This window comes from Mercurialis annua, linkage group LG1-X (genome assembly GCF_937616625.2).
Source record: "Mercurialis annua linkage group LG1-X, ddMerAnnu1.2, whole genome shotgun sequence".
NCBI lineage: Eukaryota > Viridiplantae > Streptophyta > Magnoliopsida > Malpighiales > Euphorbiaceae > Mercurialis > Mercurialis annua.
This window is the reverse complement of record NC_065570.1, coordinates 72,803,324-72,821,677: the sequence shown is the minus strand read 5'-3', so window position 1 is coordinate 72,821,677 and position 18,354 is coordinate 72,803,324. Positions and strand designations below refer to the sequence as shown.

Genomic DNA, 18,354 nt, shown 5'->3' with positions numbered 1-18,354 from the left:
AGCTCGACTCTAAAATTTAAATCTCAAAACTCGATTCGAATTCGTTTATTTTAGAAGTTCAAGCTTATCGAGCGAGTATTTTGATGTTTGAACTCGAGCTTGGCTCGACTAATGTCGAGTCTGAGTATTTTCAAATTAACCCCGAGTAGCTCGTGAGTTGACTCGACTCGGTTACATTCCTACTTTTGTTTCCAGCTGTTGCTTAATTATTCTCTCTGATAATGAAGCTCATAGTCGGGCTAAACAAGAAATGCAGAATTCGTCATAATTAATGGTTACATTCCTACTTTTGTTTACAACTGGTGCTTAGTTACTCTCTGATATTGAAGCTCATAGTCGGGCTAAACAAGAAATGTAGAATTCTTCATCAATTATGAATTCTTAGGAATGAAACACTTATACAACTTTGCCATAAATTGGAAGCTAACCCAAATAAATAAGTTTCCAGCTTCTCCTAAAAGCTATACACCAATATTATAACTACAAGCTATTAGCTATCACTCAACGATTGAAGTGAAACAAAATAGAGTTAGTGACAAAAACCTGGATTTGCTATGTAGTCAACGAATCAGGAAATGTTGAGCGTGAACCGATCACCTTTCCGCCAACATCTGGGAAATTTTCTTGACCAGGCAAGGGGCTTACTTTGCCATTTTTATCTACCTCCAATGGGTATTTAAGAAGAAAACCCTGTAATGGGGTAAATTCTTCCTCTGTAAATCTTCTCCAGTTATCTTCAGCAATCTTATTCACAGTCTTCACGCAATCCAAATGTTCAGGCTCATCGAACAAGCTATCGACCAGTCCCAAGTGTTCTGCCCACAGTGACATTCTGTATCCATATACCTGAAGATGCATCAAAAAGTTTCGTCACCTAAATTCCAAGTTGATTGATGAAAAGCGTAACCAAAACTACTCGACTTGCGTATTCAGACCTAGGAGTGTGCATCGGTCGGTTTGGCACGGTAGTAAAAAAATTCAAAATCTCTGTTTTTAAAGAAAATAGAAACCAAATTGAATTAAAGAGTCAGTTTGGTATGTTTTTCGGTTTAACCAAAATTCAAGAATAATTTTTCTTTTTCAAAAAATTTAAAGACAAAAAGAATAAATTAATATATATTAGATTTAGGAATCAAATCTAAACTAAATTGCAATATCATCCATTTTAATCATTTGAATATATACAAAATAATGTTATTTTTGAGAAAACAATAATTATATTTTTTTTAAACTATAATATAGATGTAATTCAGTTTTTTCGGTTTTTCAAAAATTAAAACCATGCCGAACCAAATTCTTTAACAATTTACAAAATATAAACCAAACCTACTATTTTTGGTTCGGTTTTTTGGTCCGGTCCAGTCCGGTTTTTGCACACCCCTAATTCAGAGTTCAGACCAACTGTAAAACCACTATGTGGAGCATTCAAATGGTATTGCAACCTCTGGCTCACTCCACAATTGAAGGTAGCCAAGCAGAGGGGCATAGGAACATACCTGGCCTCGTGGATGTCTCTTTTTATTGCCCCAAGTGTGATTGGGTTGATATGAACCCATTGCTATCTCAGTATCTCTTGAACCAGCCATTGACCTCTGATTAATGTTGGCAGAGCCCAATATTATATATTCGTCATCTAAGATCATTCCTTTGGCATGTACATAAATCATAAATCGTTGATACTTTTGAGAGGATGAAACCTGAAAATCAGTTGCCTCAATGTTATGACAAATTTAAATGTAAATGATATTTCGAATCTAAAACATTTAATTTTATCGCATAAGCAGATAGAATAGAACTAGGATACTATCCCTTTCCGTGTTGTTTTAGTATTGAGGCTCAAAATTGTAACTTGAGCCAAATGAAAATAGATCTAATGAGCAGGTAATCAACTATATAACTGTTGTTCCTTCCATGCTAAATTTAGATATATAGGTTACTAAACATGCTAAACAGATCAGTTACAACTTACAATGTTCTTGCACAAATGATCATAGTTTGACTAAGACCAAACTTGACCAATCGAACTGAAAATGGGACCATGGACCTACACTAATATTTTAACCACTTAATATTATTAACTCTAGACAAACAAGCTTAATCTAACAAAATTAAGTTCCGGAAGAACTACCTCTTCGGCAGAATTGGACGGTTTATCACTTGAATCCAACATTTCTTTAGGAAGTCCTTCCCTTTTACCAAGACAGTAAAAATTTAGGTAGTCCTGCGGATGCAAATCCTCAAGATTCATGCATTTCAATTCCTTTGCTATGACATCATACATCATTTGCATAGTCTGTCCCTGTGAATGTAAGATAAATAAATGTCAAAGGCACATATAAAATACATAAATCTCCAACTGATCTGTGCCATCAAAACAAAATTGAAATCCTTAGATCACAAAGAATCAGGGTTTTTATTTTGGTTGAAAATAAAGCTTTGGAAAATGTAGCCACAAAAAGGATGGGTCAACCGTCAATTCATTTTCTAATAAATGGTGCTGCATTTATTAGCAACTGCAGCACCAATGCACCATTCAAAGTAAAGGTGCTGCAGTTGTCACTTGTCACTGATAATAATTTTATAGAGCAACATAAATCTGAATATCCACTTGCTTCTCCCTCTTGACCTTCATCAATACATACCTACAATTTATTGAACTATACTACAAGTTATATTACCTGCCAGAAGAGAATTTCTTGTACAGAGGTAGAAGAGGGAGCACCCTCAGGCCACATTGGTATGACAACATAAACTGCAAATCTCTCCCTTGCTCTGATCTTACTGCAAATCTTCAATGCCAACTCCATAGGAATTAGATTATCAGCCCCTAGTTAAAGAAAAGAAAATAACTTGAAGGGATTTTTTTTACTCTAAGGTCTAAATAAGAACAAAACAACTTAAAAAAATACAGTGGCGCTAAAAGTGTAAAATAAAATCATTTCATCGTCTAGTTCTAAAGTGAGACAGCATATTGTTTAAAAAAAGAGCATCTTTTGGATGCCAAACCTCTTATTGCTTCCGAATAATTGTATCACTAATTCAAGCACTAGAAAATATATGTTCATGCAAAAAGTGATACAGAAGATACTAAAACCTGCTTCTTTGTAAGATGGCCACGCATATGATGATCCAATGAAATATTGATTCTCTATATAAATGAAGTGCTGGGCAGATCTGATTGCCTGAATGTATGCTGTTTGAATGCTCTTGTCAATAACTAGATTTTTAGCACAAACAAGGTTCTGCAATGAAAAGAGAAGGTCAAGAAACTATTGATCATGAGAAATATGATTACATGCAAGTTAAACTGAAATACCTCTTAATGCATTTATAAATTAGTCTACCTGCGCCTCAGCCTGATAAACAGATTTTGGGAACCCCTTCAGGGACCCTGAATCAATAGACCGGAAAACCTGTCAATTTAAGAAACCAATAAGACGATAATATCATAAAACGAAGCAAAAAGTTATTTTTCTTAGGATAGTGCGTGCTAATTACCTGAACATGCCAGTTTTCAGGGTCATCTTCTTTAGACATCCATAATTTAGGATCATCATGAGGAATTGATGGCCCAGGACTGAGTATCCAAGAGATCCGTTCTAACTTTATCAAGGAGTCATCATGCCAGTGAGTAACCCTTTTAAAACGCCGTCCAAACTCTTTCCATTTTGAGGCTTTTTTCCAACGCTGCTCAAAGTTTGACAGGATATCATACGCAGCTGGTCCTTCAATTTTGCAATGCCAATCATGCCATGGTTGCCTTGGACCCTTGGTTCCTGTCTATCATTTTAGGTAAGAAGTAAGAAGAAAAGGATGTTTTATTCAGTAAGAGTCAAAAATGTAAAAAATCCATGGATTAAACCTGGTGCATTTTACCTACTAAAGCTTTATTCTGTAAATCAACCTCATGGATAAAGCCAAAGGGACTGTAGGTATCATTATTTTTTTATTTACCTCATGGACTAATACATGTTATTGATGATGGTCAATAGAAACAAAACCTAGATCCTAATTCACCTCTAGAATTATATCTGCAGAATTTATTTAAAAGGGTTATCAGAAACAGAAAATGAAAATCTTGGAAGTATACACTCACAGGTATTGTTGGATTATGATAATCCTCCTGGAATACAGTGTCAAGATCCTTAAATAGCCGATGTTCAGGAGTGTCATAACGACCATCACAAAGATCTAAACCTCCCATAAAAGCAGTTATCTTCCTGTTGTTTCCAGATGCTTGTGAATCCACAATCACGCATTTCTGATGATGCGTAAAGAGCGTCCCCACAACCTAAAGAGATAACAGAGCAAAAACTCGGTAAATTTTTCTGGCAGATTGAAAAACAGAAAGCATTACATCTTTCCTAATTAATTTCAGAGATTCAAGAGTGTATATGATGCAACTGAAAGTGAAACACTGTATAAGCATGCCTGTTGCTTGAAAATGCTAAGCTTACTGCTGGCATAACGTGGAGATAACACACAATTCACTGATGAATGCTTGAAAAACTTGCGCGTTTCTTCATCATGCGTTTGCATCAGTCCAGTCTGCAATTCCAAATTTGAATTTAGAACCAATACATTTAGCAATCAAACATTAACAACAACTATCCAAATTGACTAACACGGTACCGTATTGATGAAAAACTTGCTGTGCGAAGTCTTATCATCCCAAACCAGCAATAAAACTCTAACACCTTCTTGCGATTTGTACTTCAACAAATCCCCCAAATTTAAATTCCCACCGCTCGGTAACGTCTTTGTCGGCTCTCTGACTAATTTGACCTTGTGATATATTGACCAGCCAACCACGTACACCAAATGATGCGCTTCTAGTATTGCGTGACATATATCCTCCCAGCATTGCCCATGCTTGTACACGGCGTCGTTTTCCAATTTAATCTCCGGCAACAAATTATCAGGCACGTGCGCGTCCTGATACAGCGTAACGGAGTTCCCGTGACGGACGGGGAAATAACAGTTTTGAATACCGAAGTCGTTAGGGCACGCGGCGATTCCGTATTGATACAAAGGATTTTCTTCGCATTGCATGAACTTCATTTCTATAAGGACTGCACAATCCGGTTTCGGCGGTTTTCCGTTAGGACCGGTTATCGGGAGCCATTCGCTTATCGTTTCACCGGAGACAATTTTCTCGACCGGTACGGTTGCTATTCCTATTTTTTCGGCCCCAAACATGTCGTTATCTTTAACGTGAAACTCCACGTGAGCGGCAGGGTGAGCGACGGGAATCTTGAAATGCTCGTTCCATGTAGGATTCTGAGAGTTGGAAAGCACGCGCGTGCGTGCGACTGTAGCTCCGGCTATGCAAACGGTGACGTAAGGGTCACTCGTGATGATTGTGTGTTGGTGTTCGCGTTTTACTTCTTTAATACAAGGTTGCCGGCAATCGTCGAATGCGTTTAAACAGCGGCGAACACGTTCTGTTAATAAATCCATGTTTGGTAACCGCCGAGCTGCGATGATTTTCAAATCAAGCTCTCCGTAGAGATACATTGCGGTTGGAGAACGTTTGGGATCATCTTCCGCCATCAAACAAAGAGACAAAATCATACAAATCTCATATATATATAATGAAATGAAGTTGGCTATCAACGGAGGAACAGGAGAAACGACACCGTGTATAGGAAGCTTTTGTTCCTAAGTTTCTCCGACGAAGCCAACTATATATGATGAATTCAGGCGACGAGAGGGAAAAAAATGAAAATGAGAAACTGTGGGCGGAGCGTTTCTTGTATTAACAGAAAAGCGTTAGATACGTGGATTGGGGATTAGTGAGTTTAAGATTTTTAATTTTGTTCAAGTTAAGCTTAATTTAAGAACATTGGTTGACACATCAGTTACTGGACCTTTGACCACCTATTTTTCTCCGTATACTATTAACGAAAATTAGATTTTTTAGGGTGATGGTGTGTTTTTAAGTAACTAAATAAAATTCTTATTGATAAATGAAATTTATTAATAATATATAGGTATTATTTAATTTTTAAAGTTGAATATTTTGAAATGTAGCTGAATGAATGAATTTTTTTTGAATATTATTATGAATAGAATAATTATTTATAATAGAAAATAAAAAGTTACAGTACAAATTAAGTTTTTAATATAATTTTATTTAAGTATGTATAAATTGTATCAAAAGGTTTGCACCAGTCCCAGAAAAAGGGAGAGTAATGAAAGGAAAGGAAGAAAAGAAATATTGATATCTAAGTTTTATGACCTGATTATGATAGTAATTTAAAATCAAAATTAATTTAAAAGTGCAAAATTTGACTAGACTAATAAAATGTTTGGAAAACAATTTAATTTGGAGTCATTGGGCAAATAGAACCAACCAAGAAGATTTGTTGAATGGGTGACGTATGCGATCCTTGCGCCTTGGCAGCATTTAAATGAATAGGGAGGCCACCAGTTCTGATTAGTTTGCGTTTCACTTCATTCATTTCAGATCTCAATTTTTTATAGTAAGTATTTTCTTATGCTCAACTCAAGCATTTAAAGTGAAATTATCTGTCAGGAAGTCGCATGTGATCTAGCCATGTTGCTTTAATAAGAAACCTGATCTTTTAGAATTTAAAAATTCATAAAATTTATGAATACACAATTTTAAAAACGAGCAAATTATAAAGGAATTAAACATTTTACAAAGAATGTAAAGAAATAAAATGCTTCTAATACTTGTAACATAGGGTAGAAACCAGGTAAAAAGTGCACTACCCGACACAAAACAGAGCATTTCTATTTCTTTTACACACCTATCAATCTATCATACAAATTCGACTACAGTCACCACTTCTAAATGCTACACCAATTTACTTAACTCAATACTACGGGATCAATTACAATCTTGTGGAGTTGAATCTTGAATTGAGCAATTTTGCCTCTTCCATTCGTGAATTTATGTCCTAGAAAACTACACTTTTCAATAAATACTAGCTTCAAATCAAAGGCAGAAAGCAAATACCGTGATTAGGCATCCACATTACAATTAACAGCATTTTCATTGGAGATGGGAGGGGCCAATCTTATCATCATACTCTGAATCAAGGCGATCATCTACATAACATGATAAAGAAGTGTACAGAACAATAGTTATACAATGACCCCCAAAATAAAAAACAAATAATGTATGATGACAAAAACTACATTTGTGCAGATATACTGAAACGCCATGTATGATTTGTCAACTTAAAGCCTCTAGAACTCTACAGGAAGCAAGGAAGAACAAGTCTGCGGCTTACAGTTTTATCTTAATATGGTTTCCAACCAAAATGCAAGGGAATTAGGACTAAATAATTCCAAAAAATGAACTCGAAGGCTTAATTAGGCTATTAAGAATAGATTTGTAGCAGGTACAATTCATCAGCGACTGCTTTCGCATGTTATATGCCACCTATTTATCCTTAGAATTTGGAAGTATTTGATGTATCTAATTAATAGTTCCATTTAGATCATAAAGAATCTTGCTCAATTAATCCATGTTCTAATATCAATATGTCTTTGCCAGGATCTGATCCCAGCTAAGTGGCACCTCATATAGCAATATGCATCGGTGTAATGTGAGGAAGGTTAATATTCACTGATTCCGTAGAAGCAGAGCTTACCGAGGCAAATATAATAGAAAACACATTACATTGTCACCACAAAATAGATGCCCTTACCGCTGCAAATCCGACACACATAATACTGAAACCAGGGAAATGAAATGGTGCTCCTTCAGACAGGAACAAAGCTGGGAAACATTTAAGCTAATTAGTTTTAACTTTTAAACGACTCTTAAGCCTGACAGCCTGAAATTAAATTTAAAATCACCTGTTAAAGGAGAGAAAATCAAGGGTGAAACCAAATTGGACAAGGAGCCTAAGCCTGATATACATCCTTGAGCCTTTCCCTGCAGAAAAAGAGAAAAAGAAGAAAGTAAGCATGAGTACAGTAAAAGCAGGAGAAACTAGGAAATACTAGCGAATCAAGCACCCATATGCTTCAAAAGAAAGCAGCTCATTCTTTTTGGGATCTTTTTCTTTTACTGAAACCGTAACTGTTTTATTTTCTCTATTGTTTATAAGCTAGATAAATGAATTTTGGGGAAAAATTTAGAAAAGAGAAAAAGACTCTATTGCAACAGTTTTTCAAGGCACCATCTGCCAACCAAAACCTTATTGTCACTTTTTCAGAAATACCTGTTCGCAGGCCCCAACTTGCTTTGATACAATGGTCCTCATCTAAATATCATTTCAAAATGTTATTCAAATATTAGTATATTACTGTATAAACAAGCAAGAAATTAGTTCGTCATGAAAAATGAAGAAACTCACACATGGTTGTGAAAAGACAAAGAAAATGGAGAGCATGGCAGCAGCATAAGGGACCTATCATCAACCTTTGAAATGTTATCAACTAAGATAAGCTACCAGTTAGTTAAAGCATAGACCTTAAACAAGTATAACTATCAACAAACCCTATTATACTGCCAAAACAAATTTTGCACAAGTACTAAACCATATATACATACCCAGATAGACCATGCGATGCTATACAGGAATATCTGCATGCAAAAAAGTTAATTACATAATTGCATCAGTTTATAGTTATTCAAAACCATGCCTCTGTAATAATGTCAAAGACACTATTGACAAGAGATGAAGGAGGAAGTGATCACATGATGTATATATATAGACAAGGTACTTACATGTACACATGTAAAAAAGAGCCCTATTGAAAGCAATGTTCCCTCTCCCAAAGTTGGAACCAGCAAAGGCATGAGAAGCAGCTGCACATTGGCTTCCACTTTGATATTAACAAAAGGGAATACGGAAATGCACCGCATAAACCAAATGCCCATAAAAACATAAGAACGTCACTGAACTTGAATAAGGAAGTGCGGATAGTACCTGCGAAATGGTGCCAGCAATCCCAGAAATCACCATCAGGTCAGCAAACTGATTCTTATTGAAGTGAAACCGTGCCTTTAAGTAGTACTGCAAAAGAAGAAGAAAATAATTAAATCTTCTCAGCACAGATACTCAGAATTCAATACAATTATACTAGCAGTCTGAAAGGGAATAAAGAAAAAGAACATAACCATAGCCAAAATTAAACCACACATATATAGTTATTGCGCACATTAAAACCGGAAGACAATTCAGGCTAGGTTAGGCAGCAGTATCAAACATCACCTTAAAGCATGTACACCTTTTAAATACAAGTCTTTAAACCACTAATTGATTGGTAAATTTTGAACTTAAAACAACAATGCGAGGTTACCATCAGTGAAGCATGAAGACCGACTTCCGAAAGATGGTTGAAAAATGCAACCACAGCAGCTTGCGTGAACGTAACACTGCAAACAAACAAAAACACAATCATAATCCTGTGATTTATCAGGTTTGATGAAAAAACATACCACTAACTGATTACTGACCTGCTCTTGAGCAAGCAAAGCATGTCCTCTAAGGAAGGCATAGTTTTAAAAACCTGCATATCTTTACTTGAATTTTCAATCTGTACATCAACTTTACTGTCTCCATTTCCATTTATTAATGGAGTAAAAAAAGTATTATCCACAATTGAATCCTGAAGGAAAATCTTCATATACACTATTGCAACGATTGCCATTGACGCCGCAACCTAAAATTAAACATTAAACAGATGAGATTGTCCATTTGATCTAAGATAAATAAAAGGTAAAATTAATCAAAACTAATAAAATGAAATAGCGAAATTTAAAATATAAAAACCTGGAAAGTCGCGGCGGTGGAGAGGAAGCGAGTGGAGAGTGTTCCGCAAACGAAAGCTGATGATCCGATCCCTGATAGAATTCCGAACGCTGACGCTCGCTTTCCTTCTGGAACATTGTCTGCCTGAAAAATCAATTTTTAAACACAAATACAAACCGATGAACGGACACGGGATTTGAGCTTTTTGGTTTTACTTTTTTTTTTGGAGGGAAATCATAGCAAAATGGGCTTTTACTGGGCTTTTGGCCTTGTAAGGAGCTTATTGAGCTTTCAATCTTTTACGGAGACATTGGGCTTTTATTAGGCTTCAGCCTCTAACGGAGTTAATTGAGCCTTTTCTAGGTTCAAATCTGGGCTTGAATGAGGCTCAACGGTCCAGCCTGTGTAGTGTAGCTAGCAGTATGGGTGATAAACCAGTCGATTAAGTTAAAAACCGACCGATTTAATCGATAGTTCTTTTTTTAATCAATTCGACAAAATTAACCAAATTATTTGAAATCTAAATATTATAAAGTCAAATCAACCGAATCAGTTGTTAATTCAATTAAGTCAGTAAATCGATAAAAATTTAAAGAATAATAGTTTAAAAAAATAGTTAATTTGGCTAACCGAGTTTTTAATTAAATTCTTAACTATAACAATGTTGATTTTTTTTATCAAAACGACATGACTACTAAAAATAACTATAAATTAACAAATGTAATCAGATTGATCGGTTAATTCCGTTTAACTAAATTTTACCGGGAGTGTGGAAGAGAAAAAAAAAAGATAAAAAGATTACCACATAGGCAAGGGCAATGCAGTGAACACTTCCTTCGCAAACCATAGCAGTGAGAGTCTTAATCACATAGTATGCATAGAAGAAGTACTTTGTTCTGCTGTACGCCAACGTCGCTGCAACCATGTTTTATTGCTGAGTTAACTTTAATTAATTGTTCATCAACAAAATTGCCCTTTTTTTATTTGAATTGCATCTGCTTTCAAATATATAAATTCTATATGCACTTTAAATCTTTAATATTAATACTACCTGTGAAAAAAAGAAATTTGAAACTCAGCAGCAAGAAGAAAAGTTTCAAACTCTGAAAAATAAATATAAAAAATATAATAGCGTATGCTTACCTAAAGGTATTACCGTAAGAGCCATAGGAATAGTAAGCAACGCTTTTCTCCCATATTTATCCGACAAATTCCCCACCATAGGCATCATAACTAATGTCCCCAACCCTATGATCTGCATTAAAAATAATATACACCTCTTTATTTAATTCATTATATTGCACATTAATTTGCGTAAATTAATTTCTTAAGCGAAAAATAAATCTAAGTTTAAGGAGACATTTATGAAATTGTGAACAAATATTACGACATGGCTGTACCGCTTGCTGAACTCCGGTAAGAAAAATGGCGAGAGAGCACTCGTCTTGACCAGGACAAAGTGCAAACATAGTAACATCAGTCATGGTCGGAATCACCATGAATGTTGAGAAGTTGTAAAAGAATATAGTTAAGAAAAGGTGGTTTAATTTTTCCATTTCTTCACTCGCATTCTTTCTTTTGAGGATTTAGCTCCAATTCTTAGAAAGAAGAACAAAAAAACCAAGCTTGCTAGAAACTTCTACTTAACATGAAAAAATAAGTGTTTTGGAATAAAGTACTCTTTTGTCATGTAAAAAATAGGTCAAATTCTTCTTTAGACCCATGCATTTTTAAAATTTTATTTATCAGATCTTGTTTTTAAATTCCGTCTTTATCTAGTACATATACTTAATTTGTTTTGGACGAAAGGAGCGTACATTACACTCATCATAAAATACGTGTGACACTGAATTTAAATGTCCAACTAACTTGACATGTTAGCGAATTGTGTCATATCATCGAACTCTATTAGGGACCAAATAAACAAATATTTATAAATATAAGGATCTATTGAATAAAAAAATTGAAGAAGGGGCATAAACATGAATTTGAAAGTAGATGGTTTTTTTGTCATTTTAAAAATGAAATTAAATTGTCAATTATTTAATTGGGCACATCAACCTATTAAATAAAAAATAAATGTACATTAAATAACTTACTTTCAAAAGGGACTAGATAAATAAAATTTAAAAGTATAGGGACTTTTTGATAGGTTAAGCATAAAAAATAACAAATACATGATATGTATAGTGGACGTACGTCAGTTTTACTATTATAAAATGAGTGATAACTTGTGAGTGAGGTATAGCTTATATACGACAGCCGAACCACACTTTAAAGAGTGTATTTAAAGAGTATATTTATGGAACACTAAATGGGTTTTTACCATTTCAAGTAATTTCTTTTTGACGTCGATTATATAGAGTTTGTGAAGTGTTAAATTAATTGAGTTTTTGTGTTCTTGATCTCATCATGATAATGATGATCGTGAAAGATTGGGTGATGTAAGCTGGGTATGTAACTCTTGATCTGGGGTTTGGAAGTTTCTACATATTAATAAGTTGCATAAGGAGATGAAAAAGGCAGGTGTGGTGATACTAGATGGAAATTTCGTATGTCATAGGACAATTGGATCAAATTAACTCTAGTTTTTGTGGGTCACTTTTCATTTAGATCCTAGTCACTTAAATACATGTAAAGTTGATATAGTGAGTTTCTTTTTTCTTTTAAGTTTTTAGAAAAGTTTCTACCTACAGAATGTAGACACTTGACCCTTAAGAATTTATCTACTTTAACTATGCATTGTATCATGATTTAAGGTATAAAATTGAGTACACAATTGAACATAAAATAAGCAAAATAAATTTATGTGGTCACAATTTTAATGTTTTTGCCAAATATAATTTTTAAATTTTTTGCATTTTAATTAATCATCTTCTAAATTTTTATCAAGAATACTCACGACTCATTTAGATCTGATATAACGCGATATTGTATATGCCGCGTAGGATAAATTTTATTTATGTTGAAAATAACATTGTGTCACATAATTTCAAAATGCATCATGAGATTTAGCAAAAATCAAAAATATAATAAATTAAAATGGCAAAATTTAAAATCGTGATATATTTGATAAAAATATTAAAACAGTGGATAGAAAAGTTCATTTTATTAATTTAGTATTGATGTAATAAAAAAAATTGTGATAATTCTTTTAATAGAAACGAAAATTAATTATCACCAACTATTGGGATTTAGGGCATCTCCAATCCAAAACTCATAAATGAGTTTCAATTTACACACTTTTAGGTTTTTTACAGTGTTTTTACTCCAACCCATTACCTCATTTTTCACACCAAAAAAATATTCTCTATATATTCAATACTACTACATTTAATAATTTACCATTTTACATCTATATTTATATTTTAACCACAAATATCCTCATCTATTAATTTATTTGATAATGTTTAAATAATATTAAATTAAACATTGATTTTAATGTTTAATATTTATTATTAACTATTATTTTAATTTCCGTTCTAGGATTAGTTTAATTATAATATTTACCTATCTGGATTAATGTTTAATATAACATAATTTTTATGTTTAAATAAAATATTATGCTGTTTAAATTGCATGTATAATTTAAATAAATTTTATTTATTTGTTTTATTTTTACCAATAAAAATAATTTGGATTAAATTGTTAAAAAATTAATTAGTATTCAATAAAAGTTGGACCAAAATGAAATTGTAATTAAAAAGTAAACATCCAATTAACCAAAAAATGAGTTTGTGTGAATAATGTATGCCAAAAAATGAGTTTCTACTATTCATAAATAAAGAAATGGGGTGGAAAGTGAGTATGAGTTGGAGTGAAAAAGGAAGACCGATACTCAAAAATGAGTATGGATCGGAGATGGTCTTTCAATATTGCTAAGTTATACATACATGATATTTAAAAGTTTCCCAGTAAAAGTTTCACCAATGGATTGAACACCAAGAACCTTACAGGGTCATTTATTCGAAGTTTCGAACAATGAAGAATACAAAGGAAAGAAAATATAATCAAGTCTGAAAAGAGAAAAGAAAGTTGTGCACGTTAATGGTCTAAACCCTAAATATAAGCCTATAATACTTGATTAGGAGTTTGAGTTTTTTGCTAACAATCTATAATGCCTTCCTATATATATAAAATACAAACCCCAAAACATTTTTAAAAGAAATTTTTCGATATCTATGAATGAGCTTCATATGGAAATTAAATTTGACATATATAGAAGTAAAATTAGCACTAAATTAATTGACTCTGTCTATATGATGATGCATAGAATAATGTCTAAGCAAGTATTTTTCGTTAATTAACTAAAAAATATATAAAACATTAAACATGAACTTTCTGGAGAAAAATAACAGAGTAATAGAACTGCAGAGCATACCGCTTGTTGGAAACCTGTCAAGTAAATAGCTAAGGAGCATTCGTCTCTGCCGGGACAAAGCGCCGACATTGTAACGTCGGTGATGGCCGGAACCACCATGAACGTCGAGAAGCCATGCAGAAATATGGTCATAAAGAGATGGCTTAAACCTGATAACTTATTTTCCATTCCTCTAATTTCACTCTATAGAGGATAGTATCTTAAAGAAAAATGCCACTCCAAAACTAAATAGACAAGTGTAGATATTCTTAAGAACACTTGTTTAACTAACAAGTAAAGTATACACTTTGCAATTTAATTATTTTTTTTGTCGGAAAGAAAACATGTCAATTTCACTTAACTCTAATATATTTCTTGCAGCATATGTAATAATCTTAGACAAGGGATCAGGTCGTCAAAAGTTTAACTTTTCTTGTTTGCATTTAGGCACAGTTTCATATTCAAGAGAAGATAACCTGGATTCTGCTTCGTAAAAAAAAAAAATTAAAAAGTACTTAAGTTGATGAAAAGATAGATGGTGACATGGAGAAGGATGCGTTGCTTGAAAGTTCATGCAAGAAAAAGAGTCCATATTTCTTTAATTCAGGGGGTGTAATTACGCAATGAAGCGTGCAATCTTAAGTTAAGACTCACCCAAGTAGGTTGATAGTTACTTAGATAGATACTAAAATGCTTAATCAAAGGCAAAGAAAGAAAAAAAATTACCTAGAAAATTAGAACATTGTCTTATTGGTGTTTTAAGAATCTAACTTGACCGGATGGTTCAATTGGTTAGAATAAATCCTCTCATTGAGGAATGTAATGCAATACTCTATGAAACGATTCGGTAATTTTATTTTATTTCTGATGTGCAAATGGAACTAGGCATTTTTTAGCACAGGTTTTTCATTCTATGTCAGTTTAGTAAGAATTGTTTAATAACTTTTCAGTGTTATTTACTCATGTAATTGCTTCAGATTTACCTAAATAAAATAGCAGCATAATAACAAAAAGAGATAAAGAAAAATTATAAACTAAAAAACCGTTAAATCGTTAAAATCATCTATTTATTTATTTACTAATCAAAATGTGATCCATTTATTACTTTTCAATCTACAAGTTGCTTAAAACGTTTATCTATGTGTTTTAATTTTGGCTTAATCACCAAAAAAATCTCACCTTTTAACCCCTTTTCAAATGCATCCTGACGTGGTAATTTTGTCATTTGCACCCTAATTCGCACCTTTGGTTTTCAATTTCACCCTCAAGTATTAAATTGATCTAGTTTTTATTTGAAAAAAGTTAAAATAGTCATCCATTTTTAACTTTTTATGTGGAAAAGAGTTCAAACGAGTACTTTATAAGGGTTTTTATGAATTTTTTCCGAATGAAAAAAGTCCAATTTGAATTTGAAGGTGGAATTGAAACCCAAAGGTGCGAATTAGGGTGCAACTGACAAAATTGTAACGTCAGGGTGCAACTGAAAAAGGGCTAAAAGGTGAGGGTTTTTTTTGGTGATTAAGCCTTTAATTTTAAATACAATACTATAATAAAAAAAACACATTATATGTTTATATATATTATTAGATTGGTTGAATTGATAATTGAATTGTGAATTGATATCTACACTAGTTTAACCACTGTTTCGGTTTTTAAAACTCGAATTGACACTGATTCAGTAATTAGTTAAGTGGAGTAGTTGTTTTTCCTTTTCTTTTTATTACGTTTGTCTTTGGTTCTCTGGTTGATTAATGTCATAATCGATGAGGTTTCAAGGGGAAGATTGGAATTTAGTACATTCCTCAATACTGGTGTTCTACATATAATTAGAAGCTTTCATTATTAAACTGAAATCCATCTAATATTCAATTGTTAGAGATAATAAAAATATTGTCTCTACATGTAATCAGAAGCTTCATTGAACCTCATTTCATCGATGATTTCTAGAGATCAGAGAAAAAAAACATAAACAAATGAAAATACATAAGCCAAAGCAAGAAATTTCTTCATTAATGTAAAATTGACTCGTACTACAGATAAAACATCAACCAGCTAGATTGTACATAGGCCCACATACTTTATTGGGCCCTAACTAATATAGGCTTTTCTTCTAAATGGAAAACTGTTCATATCTGGAGTCATTTTGGGCTTGACTAAATCTCAGCCAGCGTGTCTAGGATCCAATACCCGGACCTCTCTATCAATGTTTTGCAAAATCAATAATGACCTTTTTGTGGGCTGGGCTTGGATAAATTCAGATTGGATAGGATCGGATTGAACCCGACTCTCTCAAGTTCAAATCCTGTCCGGACTCGATTCAGACGAGTCTTTTTAGAACTACATATAATTTTAATCAAAAATGAAAATTAAGTTTAATTAAAATATAATACTATTTGATGAAAAGTTTAAGTATTAAAGATTAGTCTAAATGGGCCGAGCCTGTACATAACTGGTAAATACTCAGCCCATTGATCAGGTATGTGATTGCCCTCTTAACATTCTTAAGAGAGAATAAATAAATAAAAGAGAAAATTAGAGAAAATACCCCAATTTGTAAAATAATTATAAATTTTACCTCAACAAGGAAACATTAGAGAAAATACATCACCCATTTATTTTGTACTTCAAGACATATCTTTATTTATTATAATACCTACTTTTTATTATTTTTTACTCCAAGCATCTTTTTTTTACTCTCAACCACTACTTGTCACTTTCACATCTCTCTCTCTCTCTCTCTCTCTCTCTCTCTCTCTTTTCTTCTCCATTTTTTTGACCTGGATATTTTTTTTTTCCATTTTTGATTTCTTCTTCTTCTTCTTCTTCTTTCTCCTCTGCCGCCTCTCTGCCATTGCTCCACCATCGCTCCGTCAGCTCTCCGCCATTGCTCCTCCGTCGTTTCGCGCTTTTTTATATCTAATTTAAGCGAATTTTTTTAATTTGTGGTAATAATACGATTTATTTTAATTTCAGATCTAAATAAATTTCTCTAGAATTTTTTCAACTTTAGATCTAAAATCTGCATAAAAACGAATTTATGATGAAAAAAACGATTTTCTGCAAAAAAAACAGCATCTGATTATCATAAGAGTATCACTGCATTATCATAACATTTGCAGAGAAAAATGCTTTTCTATAAAAAAACAGTTTCTGATTATCATATGAGTATCACTGTATTATCATGTAGTTATCATAATATTGCTGGAAAAAAAAGATTGTTTACAGAAAATAATGTTTGATTATCATATTGTTATCATAACATTATCATGTCGTTATCATAACATTATCATATGATACCGGGATGATAATATTTATGGCACCTATATGATAATGTTATGATAATATTTATGATACTATTATGATAAAACAATGTCTGGTTATCGTATCAGTATCACTATATTATCATGTCGTTATCATAACACTGTAGTGATAACGATATGATAATGTAACTGTATCTTTTATAAGAATAAGTTATGATAGTAGTATGACAGAGTTAATGATAATAGTATGATAACGTACGAAAAATAATTTTTACAAAAAAATTATGATAACGAGATGATAATATAAGTGCTGCTTTTATGATAATGGAGTAAAATTATAATTATTTTAATTCATAGAGTAAAAATATAAATATGAAAAAAAGGTGAGGTATTTTTTGTAACTTTTTTTTGTTGAGGTAAAAAGTGCAAATATTTTTATTTTTTAGGTAAATACCTAAATTTCCCTAAATAAAATTAAACAAGAAAAAGTCAAGGATGCCTATTTCTTTATTTTCAGGATGGTGCAAAAGAGGGATATACTTTCTTAACTGCAAAGTTAAAAAAAAAAAGGAAATAAAGCTGCATGATCGTACGCAGATCCATAGCCTTAAAGTACAAATCCTATAGGATAGGAACTGCTTTTATGAAATAAAAAGTAAAAAAATAAAAGGATAACTCAAAATTAGATCCTTTAAGGGCATCTGCAACTCTTGTCACCTAATTTAAATTAGGTGACAAGTGAACTCCAAAGAGTCATCTAATTTAAATTAGATGATAAGGATACTCCATCTCTCATCAAAATAGGTTTCTCCCTATTTGGAGTCAGCAAATTACTGTATCATCATTTTAATATTTGGTTAAAGTATAATTTTGATACTTGTAGTTTATTTTTATTTAATTCAACACATTTATAATTAAAGACTTAAATATATGTGAATATTATTTATTTTTAATATTATAGAATAATTTTATACATGAGAATAAAATATTAAAATCA

The 18,354-nt window shown here is 32.5% G+C and overlaps 2 protein-coding genes across 3 annotated transcripts; both read right to left on the bottom strand.

Moving 5' to 3' along the window:
* Positions 1-353: 353 nt before the first annotated feature.
* On the bottom strand, positions 354-5,829 carry LOC126686559 (phospholipase D delta-like). Its single transcript, XM_050380677.2, has 10 exons — positions 4,633-5,829; positions 4,432-4,548; positions 4,097-4,291; positions 3,499-3,780; positions 3,345-3,413; positions 3,095-3,242; positions 2,679-2,827; positions 2,129-2,299; positions 1,497-1,697; positions 354-846 (listed from the first exon to the last, which is right to left on the bottom strand). The coding sequence occupies exons 1-10, from the start codon at positions 5,572-5,574 to the stop codon at positions 553-555; spliced, it is 2,568 nt and encodes an 855-aa protein (XP_050236634.1). The 5' UTR covers positions 5,575-5,829; the 3' UTR covers positions 354-552.
* Positions 5,830-6,625: 796 nt separating this feature from the next.
* Positions 6,626-14,384, bottom strand: LOC126666209 (uncharacterized). Of its 2 annotated transcripts, none has more exons than XM_050359214.2 (14): positions 14,119-14,384; positions 10,881-10,992; positions 10,540-10,652; positions 9,759-9,881; positions 9,443-9,648; positions 9,286-9,361; positions 8,913-8,999; positions 8,711-8,791; positions 8,534-8,566; positions 8,337-8,390; positions 8,202-8,243; positions 7,834-7,912; positions 7,683-7,753; positions 6,626-7,077 (listed from the first exon to the last, which is right to left on the bottom strand). In XM_050359214.2, exons 1-14 carry the CDS (start codon positions 14,284-14,286, stop codon positions 6,991-6,993), a joined length of 1,332 nt encoding a protein of 443 aa, XP_050215171.1. In that variant the 5' UTR covers positions 14,287-14,384; the 3' UTR covers positions 6,626-6,990. The 2 variants fall into 2 exon arrangements, with proteins under 2 accessions (XP_050215171.1, XP_050215172.1); XM_050359215.2 differs by lacking the exon at positions 14,119-14,384 and adding an exon at positions 11,138-11,371.
* Positions 14,385-18,354: the final 3,970 nt, after the last annotated feature.